At 32.8% G+C, this 16,252-nt stretch overlaps 7 protein-coding genes across 7 annotated transcripts; 4 read left to right on the top strand and 3 right to left on the bottom strand.

The window, feature by feature from the left end:
- The first annotated feature begins 66 nt into the window (after positions 1–66).
- On the top strand, positions 67–1,104 carry BX664DRAFT_386241 (uncharacterized protein). The gene is made up of 2 exons (XM_051549313.1): positions 67–202; positions 271–1,104. Exons 1-2 carry the CDS (start codon positions 93–95, stop codon positions 995–997), a joined length of 837 nt encoding a protein of 278 aa, XP_051400663.1. The 5' UTR covers positions 67–92; the 3' UTR covers positions 998–1,104.
- A 274-nt stretch (positions 1,105–1,378) lies between these two features.
- Positions 1,379–3,601, bottom strand: BX664DRAFT_281040 (kinase-like domain-containing protein). The gene is made up of 5 exons (XM_051541508.1): positions 3,177–3,601; positions 2,883–3,090; positions 2,693–2,809; positions 2,022–2,626; positions 1,379–1,944 (listed from the first exon to the last, which is right to left on the bottom strand). Exons 1-5 carry the CDS (start codon positions 3,420–3,422, stop codon positions 1,417–1,419), a joined length of 1,704 nt encoding a protein of 567 aa, XP_051400662.1. The 5' UTR covers positions 3,423–3,601; the 3' UTR covers positions 1,379–1,416.
- A 160-nt stretch (positions 3,602–3,761) lies between these two features.
- Positions 3,762–5,228, top strand: BX664DRAFT_333988 (uncharacterized protein). The gene is made up of 5 exons (XM_051545626.1): positions 3,762–3,890; positions 3,973–4,237; positions 4,345–4,480; positions 4,620–4,953; positions 5,068–5,228. The coding sequence occupies exons 1-5, from the start codon at positions 3,807–3,809 to the stop codon at positions 5,128–5,130; spliced, it is 882 nt and encodes a 293-aa protein (XP_051400661.1). The 5' UTR covers positions 3,762–3,806; the 3' UTR covers positions 5,131–5,228.
- Positions 5,229–6,343: 1,115 nt separating this feature from the next.
- Positions 6,344–8,646, bottom strand: BX664DRAFT_333984 (uncharacterized protein). Its single transcript, XM_051545625.1, has 3 exons — positions 8,463–8,646; positions 7,844–8,384; positions 6,344–7,734 (listed from the first exon to the last, which is right to left on the bottom strand). The coding sequence occupies exons 1-3, from the start codon at positions 8,544–8,546 to the stop codon at positions 6,593–6,595; spliced, it is 1,767 nt and encodes a 588-aa protein (XP_051400660.1). The 5' UTR covers positions 8,547–8,646; the 3' UTR covers positions 6,344–6,592.
- Positions 8,647–9,556: 910 nt separating this feature from the next.
- Positions 9,557–11,777, top strand: BX664DRAFT_333982 (uncharacterized protein). The gene is made up of 3 exons (XM_051545624.1): positions 9,557–10,071; positions 10,128–11,033; positions 11,156–11,777. The coding sequence occupies exons 1-3, from the start codon at positions 9,616–9,618 to the stop codon at positions 11,711–11,713; spliced, it is 1,920 nt and encodes a 639-aa protein (XP_051400659.1). The 5' UTR covers positions 9,557–9,615; the 3' UTR covers positions 11,714–11,777.
- A 93-nt stretch (positions 11,778–11,870) lies between these two features.
- Positions 11,871–13,938, top strand: BX664DRAFT_333980 (uncharacterized protein). The gene is made up of 6 exons (XM_051545623.1): positions 11,871–12,343; positions 12,465–12,732; positions 12,794–13,020; positions 13,088–13,185; positions 13,269–13,489; positions 13,547–13,938. Exons 1-6 carry the CDS (start codon positions 11,945–11,947, stop codon positions 13,849–13,851), a joined length of 1,518 nt encoding a protein of 505 aa, XP_051400658.1. The 5' UTR covers positions 11,871–11,944; the 3' UTR covers positions 13,852–13,938.
- BX664DRAFT_333978 (uncharacterized protein) lies at positions 13,939–16,246 on the bottom strand. The gene is made up of 8 exons (XM_051545622.1): positions 16,113–16,246; positions 15,723–15,893; positions 15,511–15,568; positions 15,327–15,440; positions 14,964–15,268; positions 14,846–14,898; positions 14,494–14,765; positions 13,939–14,409 (listed from the first exon to the last, which is right to left on the bottom strand). The coding sequence occupies exons 2-8, from the start codon at positions 15,887–15,889 to the stop codon at positions 14,113–14,115; spliced, it is 1,266 nt and encodes a 421-aa protein (XP_051400657.1). The 5' UTR covers positions 15,890–15,893; positions 16,113–16,246; the 3' UTR covers positions 13,939–14,112.
- Between the last annotated feature and the right edge of the window lie 6 nt (positions 16,247–16,252).

Raw genomic sequence — 16,252 nt, 5'->3', positions numbered from 1 at the left:
ATTATTTCTTTTATTCTTTGTTTTTCCTTTTCTTTTTCTTCTTTCCTTGTCTCTTTTTTTTTTTTTCTCTTCAACCCAATGTATTTATCCTAATGTCCTTTAATATTATTGTTGACTGTACTTGGCCATGTCCAGGGGGAACTGATCATGCTTGTATTTTGACCAACTCTTCCATTCAATGTCAACAAAAACATAATTCACAGTAAGTTTATCTTTTTATTTATTAACAAACTATTAAAGCCATAATTCTTTTTTTTTTTTTTCTAATAGATGGATATGGAACGATCCAACCTCAGCACCTCAATATGACGGAGAACCAGCTCGACTTCACCAACCGTGTATTACCGCTCCTGTACCTCAACTTACTCCTTTTTTCAACAATAACAATTTGACGACTGTTAATGCAACTCAAACTGTGGTGACATGGCCACCTATGGATCTATATCGACCTGTGGATGCATATCTGAGTGATTGTGGATCACATTATTTTTGTCATCAAGGTACATGTATCTCCAAACTCAAATCAGGTCAATCTTGTGTTTCCAGTCATCAGTGTTCATCGGTATGTAACAACAATGTATGTCAAGATGACGATCCATTACCACCAGCAGTAACTACTCCAAGTCCACAACAACAAGACCAACAACAACAACAAGATAATACTGAACATGACGGACCTTGGGCAAAGCCAGACTTTACCACAGGACATCTTATAGGTGTGATTATTGCTGTGATTGTTTTGATATGTGCTATTGTATTGTTCTTTTTATATAAAAGGAAAACACGACCGACGACAACGACAACAACCAAACCGAAACCTACCTTACCCAAAACGCTTCAAGATGTAGATAATTCTCTTCCTACACCACCTACTGCTTCACATCTCTCTACTCCAAGTATGCAACAACATCAACTTCAATTACAATTACAACGTCAACTTCCTTCCTCACTTTCTTGTCCTTCTCCCTCTAGTATCCCTCCACCTTATTCCCCTTAGACTATCTTCACAAAATGGATCTTAGTATATCAATTTATTCTTCTTTTTTTTTTTATACCCTTGTAGATGTCCACCTTATCATTAAAATAAATAAATAAAAAAAAAACGCATTTTTATCATATGTCCATTCATTCCATTTCGCTTGTCATTCAATAGTTTTTTTTTTCTTTTTTTTTTTTTTAAAAAAAAAAAAGATGATTCTTTTATTTGATGTAGTGATTATAAATAATAATAATAATAAATATACGATGTCTATTATTTTCACTCAATTCAAATAAACTTGGGAAAAAAGATAATGATGATGATAATAAGAATAAGAAGGAATGATGGTAATAAGATAAAATAAGATAAAGAGAGAAGGGAAGAACGATATACTAACTATTTTTTTTTTTTTTTTGTATCTAGATGGAAATGCTAAATTAATCATGATGCTTGGTGAGAGGAGGGACAGGAGGAGGAGAGTTAGATGCTGTTTCACGATGTTTGCTAAAAGTAACCACTAGTCCTGACATACTTGATGCTGAAGAATTGTTTCGTTGATAACTACATCGTCTTGGTCTTGGTATATTGTCGTCATCAATTTCATCATCCACAATAGGATGTCCATCTTGATCATAATAATAATGATCACTATCACTTGATATTGCAGTGGGATGTATTGGTGTTGATATTGGGTATGGTTCATTGGATGATGATGTTATGGAGGGTGCTCTTTCCGATTTAAATAACATGGTTGTTGTGGTTGGTGGAGGTGATAATGGTAAAAGAGCAGAGGATGGTGGTGTTGTGGTTGATATGATGGATGATCTACTAGCAGGATTGGCATGAAAAATTTGTTTCGCTACAGGTCGAGTTTGGCAACTACTTTTGGCTCTTCGTCTGGTGATATTTTGTGTTAGATGAGAGAATGAACTGGATAACTTGTGTATGGATCTTCGTAATCGGTCCTAATAAATATATAAATAATGTTGAATACTTCTTTTTTTTTTTTTTAAAAAAAAAAAATAAAAAATATATAGATTACCATGATAGTATAAGCATGAGATACATCATCATCCGTAATCGAAACCATTTGATAATGACGTGGATCAGCTTCAGCCCACCAAAGTTCAGGATTAGGCAAGTCTTGAATAACCCATGGATGACACTTGACTTGTTCCAAAGTGATACGCTCTTGAGGATTTTTTTCTAATAATCGAAGTAAGAGATCCTTGAGTTGATCATCCAAACGATCTTGACGAGGAAAAGTGACAGGTTGAGTAGGAATGACTTCAAATAATTCGTATTCAGTGGCAGCAATAAATGGACATTGTCCAAATATAAAACAATACAATGTAACACCTAGAGCCCAAACATCAATGGAACGCGTGATGCGATGTCTATAATCTTGTCGATTATCTCCTGCCCAACATAATTCAGGTGCAAAGAATGCTGGTGTCCCCGCCGTTTCTGCTAATTCACGATCTACTTGATCAGATCGACTTGCTGCTTCCATGGTTTTTGATTCTTCTCCTGCAAGTATCTTGTTGAAATAAGATACACCAAAATCAGAAATCTTCACAACATGATCTTTTGAATATAATAAATTGGCAGGTTTAATATCCCGGTGAATCACGCCTTGATAATGTACTTAATAATAATAATAAAGTTAGTTCTTTCTCTTTTTTTTTTTTTTTTTTTAACTCTTATACTTACAATAATCTAATCCACTGACCACATCACGAAATATACTTCGAGCATGATTAATATCTAATACAGGTTGATCTTGTTCATCTCGCCATTCAATTTCCCCACCATTCATATATTCCAATACTATAATCAGGATATCAAAACAGAACAAGATCAATAAATAAATAAATAAAAAAAAGTTATATATTTAATTTACCCATATAAATTTTACTACTTTCAGGGTCTTCCATAATTTCCATAAGTTGTACCACATGAGGATGAACACATTTCTTAAGAATGGCAATTTCACGACGTATTTTTTGTTCATTTTCTTCATCAATAGATGAAGAGACTTGTTGAGTAGGTCGGAGGAATGCATGACTAAGTTGTCGTTTTCGAGTTCGTTTATCGACTATTTTGATGGCCTATAAAGAGAAAATATGAATTGTTAGGAGAAAAAGAAGGAAGGGAGGTTTTTTTTTTATTATTATTTTGTAAAGGGTGAATTTACCACTAATTCATTTGTTTCCAAAGACTGAGCAAGTTTAACTTTACCATGAACACCACGACCTAGTTCACGTATAATCATATATTTTCCATTGATAATTTTGTTCCCAGTAGTCGGATCATAATCTTTAAATACAGTGTTTGTCGTGAGTACAGATGATGCAGTAGTAATATTGTTATTGACGGGTCGTTGTTGCCTTAAACTTTCAGCACTCTTCCAAGGTACAAGAGAGTGACCAGCTAATACCATAACTGGAGATGGAGAAAGAAGTCGTTTTCGGTTAGATGGTAGGTAAACGTCGAGAAAGTTGAAGGAAGGAAAAGAAAAAAAAAGTAAATAATAGGGAAAAGAATGATCGTATATATTATATATCTTTTATATATATATTTATATATATAGAAAAAGGAGATTTTTTTTTTTGGAGTGTGAAAATGAGAACAAAGAGAGAAAGAGAGAGAGAGGGGAACGTAGCCGAAAAAAGTAGTGCAACTTTCGGGGAACAAAAATTCCAAGACATTCATTTAAGCATTGGTTTTCAACAATTCCTCTTTTGTTCTTTTGTTCTTTTTTTCTTTCCCTTTTTTTTTTTTTTTTTTTTTTTTTTTTTTTTTATTCCTGAATAAAACTTATAATATGATATCAACCTTTCTATTATGGATTACATTCATATATATATTTAACCCATTAATACCAGTAGAAGCATCTATTCGTGTTATGGTAATTTATAATCATCAAAAAAAAAATAATCGTTCATAAAAAAACAATAATCATTCATCTTTTTTTTTATTTTTTTTATCAGACTACAAATCAAACATTAGATTCTCAAACAGCATCCTTTGGACCAAGAATTAGTGATTATGGCTTATTGGCTTACATTTATGAACCAATAGAAGATATTACTGGATGTCAAATCGTGCTATCACCTGAAATTGAATGGATTGCTCTTTTACGACGTGGTGGATGTTCATTTTATACTAAAGTTCAAAATATGCAAAAGAGTGGTGCCGTTGCTGTGATTATAGGTGATGAAAACAATACTGATTGGATTACAATGTCTTCTGAACGTAAGGAGGAAGAAAAAAAATAACCCCCGTTTATTTTCGTGTTTTTTTTTCATACTAATGAACCGCTTCTTTTTTTTATTATTATTATTATTATTTACAACTGATAGATGATACATCAGACATCATTATTCCCAGTATATTTTTGACTCGAATGGAATATCAAGACCTTCTTAATGCTCAGCATCAAATAAATCAATCTCGACGTTTACTGGTGTTACTACAAAATGAAGATACGATTCCTTGGTAAGTAAAAAGTTTTATAAAAATAACAACAAAAAACCTTGTATTACGTTGGCAAAGCAAAACCAATCACCAAATATGGATGATTCTGTGTAGGCTGACTTCCCCCCTTTTTTTTTTTTTTTTTTTTTTTTTTTGTTAGGTCAACTATGGATTGTTTTTATATCACCATGATCATTTGTCCCATGTTACTATTCATTTTGGGCTGGGTGTTTTTCCGATTACGACGTGAATACAAAGCCTCCTGTTTACTTTATCAACGACAAGAATTATTATCCAGCCATTTATATAGGATGACTGATATCGACTTGGAGCTCAGCCTACCCAAACAATATCACCATGCCAATATAACCATGGATGAATGTCCTATTTGTTTAGATACATTTCATATTGGCTCAGAATATCGAATTTTACCTTGTCATCATACCTTCCATATCTCTTGTGTTGACCCTTGGTTACTAGGTTATAAATCCTCGGTAAAATGTAGTTTCTCCTGATGAAAAAAAGGGGTTGTTGAATCTCAGCGTTATAAAGTCAGAACCTAATCAATTCCCTTTTTTTATCCATTTTTTTTTTTTTTATGATTATAGTGTCCTGTTTGCAATCAAGAATTAGTCAAGTCTAATCATCCATCTATTTGTGGAAGAAAATGATTCTCTCTCTCTCTCTATAGATCTTATTGGCTCTGATATATTATTATTATTTTTTTGTTTGTATTTTTTCCTTTTTTTTTTTTTTTTGTTTGTAGCAGTAGTAGTATTTAGTATCATTCTTTTTTCCTTTTATATTCATTTATTTACATATCATTCAATCATTTTAGCATTCATCCCTATTATTTTTTTTTTTGTTTATTATTCCCTTTTTTTTTTAGTCTTGTTGTCTTTTAAAAAATAATAAAAAGAAGAAAACATTTACATGCATAATATTCATACTTCAATTGCTGTCATGTATTAACATTCCCTCCAATGATGATGAATATATATATATCTTACATATGATAAATACCGTACTGATGGAAAACGATGATCCATAATGAAGACCAGTGATTACTAATATTCAAGGTACTAAAAAATGGATACTTTATGATGAAAACATAGTGAGGGTAGTGATGATGATTGATGGAAAGTGGTATGCAGAGGATCAATATAGGAGCCAATGGAAGAGAATGCATGAGAGCAAGAGAAAGCAAAACCTGTTGATATTCATCTTGCACAACACGGATCATCACATCTGATCTTTTTTTATAGATCAAAAATGTTTTGTTGTTTTCGAAACTTGCCAGGAGGCGATACTTTTTCTTCTTCTTCTTTGATCATCTTTTTTTTTTTTTTTAAATCTTCTTTTTTACTTTCTTTTTTTTTTTAAAAAAAAATAATAAATTCAATATGATGTCGATTGTAAGTTTTCATCTTGTTCATCCAACAGGGAATGGTAAAGTACCTTGGAAAAGTTTGCATAAAAGAGTCCGATCTTTGCTTTCAAGGAATACCAACAAAAATGACAAACCAGTGACTCATCTATCGCAACGACGCATGGCTCCCTTACCACCTCATCCAACACAAAAAAGAAAAAGAATCCATCAGGAGGAGAAAGAGGATGGAAATCAACCTTCGGCGGCTTTACTCGTTTCCATTTCTACACCAGCTTTGAAAGCGGCTTTTGTGGCACAAAGAAGACGAAGACATCATCGACTTGTATAATCCTTTTTTCTGTTATTTCACATACATATTTTTATATATTATATATATAGACACATACATATTAATACTAATAATAAATATAATATTGTTTTCAATCTCAAACGGAGAATCCCATATGCAACACCCATTTTGGTGCAGTCGTACAAAAAAAAAAAAAAAAAAAAAGGAAGGTAAAAACAGGGTGTGGTTTTTATTATGTTCAAAAGAGAGGAAACTTTGTACAAAAAGTAATCAAATCATATGTATACAAAACAGAAAAAAAAATCATACAATATCAAAATACTATACTAAAAGGAATGGGGAATAAGTGGTAAAAAAAACATAAGATATAAATATAGAATCATTGGTAATGAAACAGTAATAATAAGAAAAAAAAATAATAATAAAAAAGGAGGTTGGGTGAGCATAGTATTTCCTAGCATGTCAAATTCTTGGTACCCGCAGTGATTTGTGTAACAGAGTCTAATCGGTTGGTATCCTTTTCATTGGTGACTAAAGAAGTCTTTTTTTCTGCATCTTGTTGTGCTGATGTTTGTGGAGGAAGAGGAGGAAGATGTGCATTTAATAGTTTTTGATACTTTGATGTACGAAGGAACCGAGGGACAGAATCTTGAGCCATCATGCGACATAGATGATCGTTGACTTTATCATAGAGAAGCATTAATTCATGAAGACATTGAGCAAGTGGTGCATTGACACTGATGGAAGTGGCCGGTGTAGAATGAGGTGTAATCGCTGGTGAAGCAAAAGGTGGAGCAGAAGAGGGCAAAGTGGATGATAGTTGATTGTGTTGATGACGAGGATCAGATACAATTGAAAATGTTGATTTGACCAGAGTATCAATATTTTGTCGTAAAGTATGATCAATGTTGACTTCCTGTATCGACTTTTCCTTGATATATGTATCGTAAATGGCATAACAGTCAGATATCATATCCTTCATCCCATTCTTTGTATGTTGAGTTTTCTTCTTTTTTCGCATGGCAAAATAATCCACCCAAAAGTTAATGTTTTCATCACAAAAGTTGTCCTTCAAATAGATTCGAAAGTACATACGTAACAAAGGATCTTCCAAGATTTGGCGTAATCGTACAAATTGAGCTGCATCATCACCACAAGTCAAAACATCCGTTTCACTATTAGATATACTAGCAGGCCGTTCGTAATCTGTTGGAGAAATGAGTGATGGATAGGTACGTAAAGATTTATTATTATTGTTGTTGTTGTTTGTTGAAACATCATTTTGAGATGATGATGTTGATGTGACACTTTTGGTGGAAGCTTGTGAGTCGGCCCAGCCTAGAACAAAGCGTCCACGTTCAGTAATGTGATACAAAGCATTACGGGAAGTTCGAAACAGTACCGAATCGTCGAATGAATTGCTACCAAGATCAGATTTGTCAAGAATGTGAGCAATCCAACCATAAAGTACAAGTTCACCAGCCACCATATCCGCTTCTTCCCGATTCACCACTGTGGTATATTGAATAATCCATTCGAAGCATTGTTTTCCATAAAAAGTATGTGTGTATTCTTCAAGATAATGATGATGAAGTCCTATTTAATCAAAAAAGGTTACAATAAATAAGAAATCATATCAAAAAATAATAATAAATAAATAAATAAATAAATGGGGGACCCAGATGATTGTTTTTTTATTATTTACCGCCCACATCATCCGCCAATATATTTTCCAGAGGTAATTTTGTCATCATGGTCTTGAAACATAAAGTGATGTTTTCACGTTCAAAAGCCAATTGATCAGTTTCCTTGATACGATCCAAAACCAAGATTGAAACAGTATTGATATTTGATAAATGAGTCGCCATATGTTCAATGGAAACGTATGCTCGTTCACTAAAATCCATAATCATTCGTTTTCCTTTGCTTGTCAAAGCCCATATACTTTTATCTTTCACCATACGTGCATTTGAATCAGTGGCTACTGTGATAAGTCGAGTATTGAGGAATTGTTGTAATAATGCCTTGGCAATATCGCGTTCCATATAAAAAGTAGTCGTTGTTCTAGTCGATCGAATACCATTTGTTGCTGGATCGGGGGTACGTATGACATGCGAAAACTTGAGTGCTTTTAGACATTGTGCTGCTTCGTCTGTAGTGAATGTGGATGGATAGTTTCGAAAAAAGGAGCGATGGTCACCTAGTTGTAATTGAATCACTAATGCCGAAAACAGATCAAAAATATCCTAATAATAAGAAAAAAAAGAAAAGAAAAGAAAAGTGTTCCGTTAGAAATTGAGTTTTACTCTTGATATATAAAATACCTTTGCGAAAGGACGTCTACCATCACCAGTAAGTTTCATTGTGGTCGTATATGTTGACGACAATGAGATATTGCTGAAAGGCATCTCGCTTAATTGTAAACGAGAAGAAAGGGTATCACGTAAAATAAGAGGGACAAATAAATAAATAAAAAAAAAAAGAGATATATGGTTCAAGAAAAAAAAAAAAAGAAAGAAGGAAAGAAAAAAAGAAAACAACAGGATTTTTGTGATCGAGAAGACCATAATGCCCTTTTTATCGTATCCCACCGAATGTTTAGATCCCGATTTCTTGATTAGCTATAGAAAAAGGGTTCATTAGACCTTTTTCTTTTTTTTGCTTTATTTTTTGTAAACCCTTTTTTTTTTTTCTCTTTCTTACGATTACTCTCTAGCCATTCCCCTTTTTACATTGTTCTCTTTTCTTTTCTTTAAAATTCTTTTTATCTACTTTGTTTTAGTATATAAACTTCAGGAGAAAAAGAAAAAAAAAAAGGACCACGGACAAACAACATTGAACACATTGTGTTACGATGAAGACCGAGGGAGTAGTATGTGTGGATCTATCGTTAGTAACACAAAAGGGCCAACAATGTGGTTTGTCAACCCATCAGCATAGTTGTTCATCGGTGATAGAAAGCGGATGATAATAATGATATGATCATTGGCAACTGAAAAAAAAAAAAAAAAGATAAATGAATCATATTGGTCCAATATTTTTTTTTTTTTTTTTTTTTTTGACAGGAGAATTATTTTTCCAATAGTAATAATAATAATAATAATAATGAAAAGAAAGAAGTAATCATCACTCATTCATGTATTAAAATGAGATACTAAAAAAAAGAGAGAATAGTATATGTCATATGAGGTGAGTTATCAATTAACAATTCAAAAATAAATAAGAAAAAGTTGAAAGCTTGGTTCTTTTATTGTCTTGAATGTGTACCTGACCAATCAAAATACCAATGAAATGAAAACTTTTACCCAGGTGCCGAAAATGCCGTGGGTTCGATATGGGGGTGCGGAGCTGATTTCTTTATTTCTAACCGATGCTCTGTTTTTTTTTTTTTCCTCTCTAGTTTCTCCACTCTTTTCTTATTATATTATACATATCTATACCTTTTATCTGAGAGTTCCTACGAACATCAATTGAACGATGCCTCCTCTTGCAGCACTTCAATCAAAGGCCAACTCAAAAGTATTACCCTCTCTAAGGTCTTTGACAATAAATGGACTTGACAACAATAACAAGAAGAGTGGCAATGATACTAAAGTGGATACCTCTGAACAACTCCTTTATGAAGATATTCGACAAGTTCATAAAGCTTTGGACTACTTTTACGATTCTCAAATATTGGAAGCTGAAAAATTACTTGCTGATAAGGAAGGTGTCTATGTATTATTAGGTAGAGCCTTTATTCTTTTTTTGAAAAGTATGATGACCTTTCAAGAAACCGACGTACAACTAACTATGGAAGCTTTGAAGAAAACAATTCACGTTTCTGGGACTCTACGAAAGAAGGATGGTTGGATGGATAGTTTATCTTCTTTTTGGCATCAGAAAAATACCAATACTGCTATACAAAATATGACTCCATTGGAACGACATGCTGTAATTTTTTTTTTTTTTTTTGAATGATTTTTATTTATTTATTTTATGATGTTTAGGAATTGATATATGCTGAAGCTTACTTGTTAAAGGCCTTACTTTGTATCATTCATGATGAAAGTGTAGTATCATTCGTTAGAGAAGGATTCAATATTCGCAATTCTTACAACACTTATATTACCTTGGAAAAATACATCAAATTCGTACAATTAGAAGCTGCAAAGGGAAAGGATGTTACAAAATATGGTTTGGATGAACATTTTACATCTGGTGTATGTCTCGGCATTGGTACTTTTAATATTATTTTATCTCTTCTTCCAACATCTGTCATCAAGGTAGTGGAATTCATTGGATTCAGTGTAGATCGTGCTCATGGATTACAAGTACTCATATCAGCGGGTGGATGGGATGATATGGAAGAAAACAAAAAACCTATGAATGGTTTACGACGACAATTATGCGATTTGGTTTTTACTAATTACAACGTGATTTTGGCTAATCTGGTACCTCTTTCTCATGTGAATCTTCCTTTGGCACATCATATTCTGGCTTGCAATCTTGATCGGTATCCTTCCGGTGTATTCTTTTTATACATTGATGGTCGACGACTGGCACGTCAAGGAAATCTGGATCAAGCGAAACAACAATATCAAAAAGCAATTGATACTCAAAAGGATTGGAAACAATTACAACATATGTGTTATTGGGACTTGGGATTGATTGCTTTAATACAAAAACAGTGGCAACAGGCATTCGACGTTTATAAATTACTAAAATCCGAGAGCAATTGGTCACAAGCGACATATCATTATCTGATGGCGGTCAGTCTTTATATGCAAGCTACTGATGAACAACAAAATATAGACGATGAAAAGAAGGTTACTTTATTGAAACAAGTACATGATTTAATGGAAAAAGTGCCAACTTCTAAAAAGAAAATCTCTGGAAAATCTATTCCTTTGGAGGTAAATGAATATATATTATATATAAAAGGATGATTGGGAATAGAAAACTAAGCTACCTCCTTTTTTTTTTTTTTTTTTTTTTTTTTATTATTATTATTATTATTATTGTTATTATAATTTAGAAATTTGTCTCTCGTAAAGCCCGTAGTTATCTTAGAGATGGTTCTTTGATTGTTCCAGATCTGGAAATGCTGAATGCCACTTCAGGATTTGATTGGATGCCAAAAGATATTCTTCAGATCAATATGAAACAACTCAATACTGTTCTGACTAGATTGGACAAGGATAGTGATCATTATTACGATGGACTTTGTTTGGTAAATTATCTCAAGGCTTTGGCTGCTCGATGTTTGATTCAACAAGACCAAGAAAAGGATATATATTATAAGATTCACTCGGATGCAATGGATGTTGTATTTACACAAGCTCAGCATGCTAAATGGGATCATTATATTTATTATTTTGCTCGATATGAGAATGGACGTTTTTTGACATACGATGGAAAATACGAACAAGCTGAAAAGGAAATTAAGATTGTCATACGGTCAAATGGTCAAGCTCATGTTGGTACTGGTCCTCATATGAAACATAAGTATAGTTTGGGAAATCCACTTCAATTCAAATGTCACAATTGTTTATTATTGATTCACCAACTTGTAGAAGATCAACAAACATCATAATATTCTCTTTTTTATTGGCTGGCTCGTTTGAACCTTACTGTTATTTATATATACTTTTTTTTTTTTTTTTTTTTTACCCCGCTCTGTCACTAATTCTTTCATTTTCCCTCCTTTTTGAACATAGAATATATTTATAGTTATATTTTTCTCTCTCTCTTTTTTTTTTTTTTTTTTTTTTTTCTAATCTACTTCATTGTATCTATTCTATTCTTTCTTCATTTACATATATTCATGACTTACCATTATTCAAAAATAAAATGGACCGAACCTAAACTTTATAGTGTTCCATTGGTTTGTATGTTTTTATTAATATTATTATTACAACGAAAGTATACACCTTCACCCGACTTTGTTAATACGATTCATCAAGAAGAAATCCAGGCACCTTGGTCAATTCAACTAGCTAATCTTGCTACATCCAAATATTCTCGACAAAGTCTTTATACCCCAAGCATGTTTACACCAGACGCTTTGAATAATAATCATTTTCGACCCATCACTGCCATTATTTTACGTACTCATCAAGATCAAGGGATCCACCATATTGTCGACCATTTACACAAATATCCATTTTTCAAGGAAATCTCAATCTATAATTTACATTCTTCTTCAGCTTCATTGTCTCCTCAGGTAAATATATGTATATATATAGAAACCATCGTGGCGGACTGGCCACTTATGCTACACAAAAGGACTGTCTGGACTTTTCCATGATTCCCTAATTTATACTTTTATTACTATACCAACTTAGTTATTCGAACGACCGAATCCCTGGTTATTACACAAAGTGGATATTAACATTATTGATGAAAAAGAACAAGATCATGATGGTATGCTAGCTTTATTTACAACCTGTGCCTTATCAACCTATGATCAATGTTATATTCAAGACGATCATGCTTTGAATTTTCATCTTGACAGTCTTTATACTCATTATATGCGTTATCCTGATTTGATTCATGTGAATGCTCGTTCAGAAGAATATCTTACTCATCGACGTTGGCAACTTTATCATCAAGGTAACTGAAAAAAAAAGATGATCATCTTCTTACCTTTTTTTTTTTATATATGTATTTTTAGATGAAACTGTACATTTACATACTGGATATGCTAATCTTCGTCATGGAGCTATCATACCTCGCTCCAAAGCTCAACTTTTTTTGAATCAATTCGCGGTGCAGAAAACGATTCTTTATCAACGACGGATGGCCGATGTATTCTTCTCTTTGTGGTCCAATTCTTATCCTTATATTGTTTCCAATCCGCTCAACTTGGCAACTGAACAAAATCCACCTTATCATCAGATGGTAAGTCTACATAATAAACTTGTGTATGAAAAGAGGAGTATTATTTATATATCCCATTCTTATATAGTTGAATGCCGTTCGTCGTTTGGAAAAGGCATTATCAGACAAGTTACCCTACTTTGATGAAAATGACATTGGATTTCCACTGAAGAATCGAGATGTTAGGTAAGATGACCACCTAAAAAAAAAAAAAAAAAAAAAAAAAAAATGAAAGAGATACTGATGGTATATATATATATATTTGATAGAACTGCTTGTGAAAATGATAAATGTTTATTCGTGACTAATTTGGATCCTTTCCCATTAACAACTGGTTATGATTCCAATCAAAACTTGACCAATAGCAGTCTTGGATCATCGAATGCCTGGCAACATGAATTAGATATTCCTGGATCTGAATTTTGGCTTCATCGTGGTTATCATGCAGCTGTGGATGGTGATAGTAGCACATGTTGGAATTCATATCTAGGTAAAACGATATTACTTTTATTTTTGTTTTAAACTAATATCCTTTATTCTATTGTAGTACCAAAAGAAGGGGATTACTTTGGTTTAGATTTGGTGGGCAATATGCGAGCATCACGACTCTTGATTCAATTACGACAACCGATGCAAGAACAACAACAATTCAAGGTCAGAGCGGAACAACAAGATGGATGGGTAGACTGTGCCATTACTTTGGATGCTTCTCAATCTCTACCAAGACGTCCAGTATATCAAATGCAATGTCCTGATGATAAACCTTTTCGTGCCATTCGTCTTTTTTTCTTGAAACAGCATGACCGATCCTTTGATCTATGTGGTCTTGGTTTGGACAATTTTATTTTATGATTTGTGCATACTTCCATCTTACATTCATATAGACATAGTTTTATCTTCATCAACAATTTGACAATAAAGTCATCATCCACTTGTAGATTCGAATATAATGGATCTGATCCTTTGTTTTCTTTTTTTTCTTTTATTTCATTTTATTTTATTGATTACATAGAATAAAAATGGAGGGGATAAATATATAATGAATAATCAAAAAAAAAGGAAGAATAACTAAACTATTGAATCTATTGTAAAAGAAAAATAAAAACATGCCTTCTACCAGCCTTCCCATTCATCATCCGAGTTATTTTTGGCGGTTGTTGTTTTCTTGGTGGATTCCCTCAAAGGCGTGCGAGATCGAGATGAAACAGTACTTCCATAACCATTCATAGGGGAAGGTGACGAGCTACGAGATCCAGCCGGGCTTTGTTGTTTCAAGTTGGAAATGGTATTGTTGAAGAAATCACCATCGTCATTAGAGGAAGTATGAGATGAGCTAGACATAGTATTACTTCGTATGGGTGAAGAATTGGATCGTAAACTCTTGTCTATACTTGTATATAATGATTGAGTCTATATCAAATAAATAAATAAATAATATTAGACATATTACTTTTTTTTTTTTTTTTTGTTTGTTTTCTTTTTTTTTTTTCTTACCTTTTGGGTAACAGCACTTACATATCCATTAACATTGTTTCTAAAGTTTGGATCATTCCATTGATCTTGTGCAGGTCTGACATAGTTTTCATTTGCATATTTTCCAAGTTGACCAGCGCCTTGAGTAGCAGCACGAACACCTTCAGCAGCAACTTTGCCCAATTCACCGACACCCACCGATAATAATGACCATCCTTTTGTCAAAGCTTGCATAGGATCATTCATCAGATCATTCACATCTACACCATTCTTATTCGAGGCTTGAGATTCAACTACAAATGGAAGAAGATTCAAGTTTATACAATAGTCAGTTCATATACATGAAATCGTCCTATTTCTATTTCTCACTTACAAGCAGGATTGCCAAATCCGGTATATTTGCCACCTTGGCTTGGAGGCAAGGCTCTATTTCAAAAATCAATCAACCAACCATTCCGTTACAAGTCATTTCATTTGTCATTTCAACTTACTCTGATCGTTTTTCATTTTCATCACCCAATCTAGCAAAGTAATTTTCATTTCTTGCTTTATCGCTAACCATACCACCACCAGATAAAGTCGAATCATTTCCATAACTTGATGAACCAAAAGCTGAAGGAGAGTTTCTTCCCATAGGTCGTTGTTGTTGTTGTTGACTAGAAAGTGAACCTGAAGATCCAGTTCGTTGAGCAGCGCTTAGAGATCGAGTAGACACTTTAGTAGTAGCACGGCTAGCTTGAGTTATTTGTGTACTAGGCGATGGTGTCCAAGAACGTCCTTCTGCTTCTGCTGATAACTAAAATACAAGGAATACAATTTAATAATTTTCTAACTTTAATATTCTGGATGATTACCTTGTCACGATAAAGAGCAGCAAATCTACTATTGTATTTTTGAGTCATTGGCATATTGGGCGAATAATCTGATTGACTTTCAAAGAAGGCTTTTGCTTTTTGATTGCCACCAATCTAAACGAAAAAAAAAAAGGAATAAGGTTCAATTCTCTTTTATTATTTTTTTGTTGTTCATTCAACATACATCCATTTTCTTCAATTGATCATCAAACCATTTGTCCATACTAATCGATCGTACAAAACTATTAAGAAAACCAAAAACAGTGTACATATACATTAGTACTATAACCATATACCATTCATCCTAAAAAATAAAATTTTTTTCTTTTCATCTGTCATTCATTCTAGTTTCATTTAAAGTAAGAAACCATCATGTAGATGAAGAAAGGAATTTACCTAATATGAACACCAAAAGATCGATGAATACCGGAACAGTCCAGACAGATAAAGATACCGTAAGACACACTAGCCCATTGAGGATTAGGAGCACCACAATCAAAACAGATACGGTTATCTTGTCGCCGTTGGATTTCGTAAAGTTTCTGTTTATATTCTGCCGCCATAATTCTAAAGATAAGATAGTATATATATAAAAAAAAAAAAAAAACGAAAAAAAAAGAAAAAAGAAAAGAATATAAAAAAGAGAGATGAGATTAGTTCATGTTGACCTGATTATAGCAAGGACCCTTGTTTCATCTAAATAGATATTCTTTGTTCCAGTTGTCCATAAAACAACAAATAACAAATAATATCATGATTATAATATATTATTCATATAGACCTTACTTTTTTTTCTATTGGTTTCCACTATTTAAAGTAAAAGGGAGAATATGATTAAAGAGAAAGAAAAAGATGGCGACAATGAGATTGAAAGAATAGAAAAGGAGAAAAAAAAAGGGTTGAAAATAGAAAAAAAAAAAAAAAAA

Source organism: Halteromyces radiatus (genome assembly GCF_025201355.1).
Source record: "Halteromyces radiatus strain CBS 162.75 chromosome Unknown BX664scaffold_4, whole genome shotgun sequence".
NCBI classification, from domain to species: Eukaryota; Fungi; Mucoromycota; class Mucoromycetes; order Mucorales; family Cunninghamellaceae; genus Halteromyces; species Halteromyces radiatus.
This window is presented reverse-complemented; position numbering and strand designations above follow the sequence as displayed.

Coding starts and splice junctions, on each gene's coding strand:
- BX664DRAFT_333984 (XM_051545625.1), bottom strand. CDS start 8,546: ATGCCTTTCAGCAATATCTCATTGTCGTCAACATATACGACCACAATG. Junction 8,385..8,462: donor GTAGACGTCCTTTCGCAAAG/GTATTTTATATA, acceptor TCTTATTATTAG/GATATTTTTGATCTGTTTTC. Junction 7,735..7,843: donor ATTGGCGGATGATGTGGGCG/GTAAATAATAAA, acceptor TTGATTAAATAG/GACTTCATCATCATTATCTT.
- BX664DRAFT_333988 (XM_051545626.1), top strand. CDS start 3,807: ATGATATCAACCTTTCTATTATGGATTACATTCATATATATATTTAAC. Junction 4,481..4,619: donor AATGAAGATACGATTCCTTG/GTAAGTAAAAAG, acceptor TTTTTTTGTTAG/GTCAACTATGGATTGTTTTT. Junction 4,954..5,067: donor TACTAGGTTATAAATCCTCG/GTAAAATGTAGT, acceptor TTATGATTATAG/TGTCCTGTTTGCAATCAAGA.
- BX664DRAFT_281040 (XM_051541508.1), bottom strand. CDS start 3,422: ATGGTATTAGCTGGTCACTCTCTTGTACCTTGGAAGAGTGCTGAAAGT. Junction 2,810..2,882: donor AAGTAGTAAAATTTATATGG/GTAAATTAAATA, acceptor TCCTGATTATAG/TATTGGAATATATGAATGGT. Junction 2,627..2,692: donor GGTCAGTGGATTAGATTATT/GTAAGTATAAGA, acceptor ATTATTATTAAG/TACATTATCAAGGCGTGATT.
- BX664DRAFT_386241 (XM_051549313.1), top strand. CDS start 93: ATGTCCTTTAATATTATTGTTGACTGTACTTGGCCATGTCCAGGGGGA. Junction 203..270: donor CAACAAAAACATAATTCACA/GTAAGTTTATCT, acceptor TTTTTCTAATAG/ATGGATATGGAACGATCCAA.
- BX664DRAFT_333980 (XM_051545623.1), top strand. CDS start 11,945: ATGACTTACCATTATTCAAAAATAAAATGGACCGAACCTAAACTTTAT. Junction 13,021..13,087: donor ATCCACCTTATCATCAGATG/GTAAGTCTACAT, acceptor ATTCTTATATAG/TTGAATGCCGTTCGTCGTTT. Junction 13,186..13,268: donor CTGAAGAATCGAGATGTTAG/GTAAGATGACCA, acceptor TATATTTGATAG/AACTGCTTGTGAAAATGATA.
- BX664DRAFT_333978 (XM_051545622.1), bottom strand. CDS start 15,889: ATGGCGGCAGAATATAAACAGAAACTTTACGAAATCCAACGGCGACAA. Junction 14,766..14,845: donor CGGATTTGGCAATCCTGCTT/GTAAGTGAGAAA, acceptor TTCCATTTGTAG/TTGAATCTCAAGCCTCGAAT. Junction 14,410..14,493: donor TAAGTGCTGTTACCCAAAAG/GTAAGAAAAAAA, acceptor TATTTGATATAG/ACTCAATCATTATATACAAG.
- BX664DRAFT_333982 (XM_051545624.1), top strand. CDS start 9,616: ATGCCTCCTCTTGCAGCACTTCAATCAAAGGCCAACTCAAAAGTATTA. Junction 10,072..10,127: donor CTCCATTGGAACGACATGCT/GTAATTTTTTTT, acceptor TATGATGTTTAG/GAATTGATATATGCTGAAGC. Junction 11,034..11,155: donor GAAAATCTATTCCTTTGGAG/GTAAATGAATAT, acceptor ATTATAATTTAG/AAATTTGTCTCTCGTAAAGC.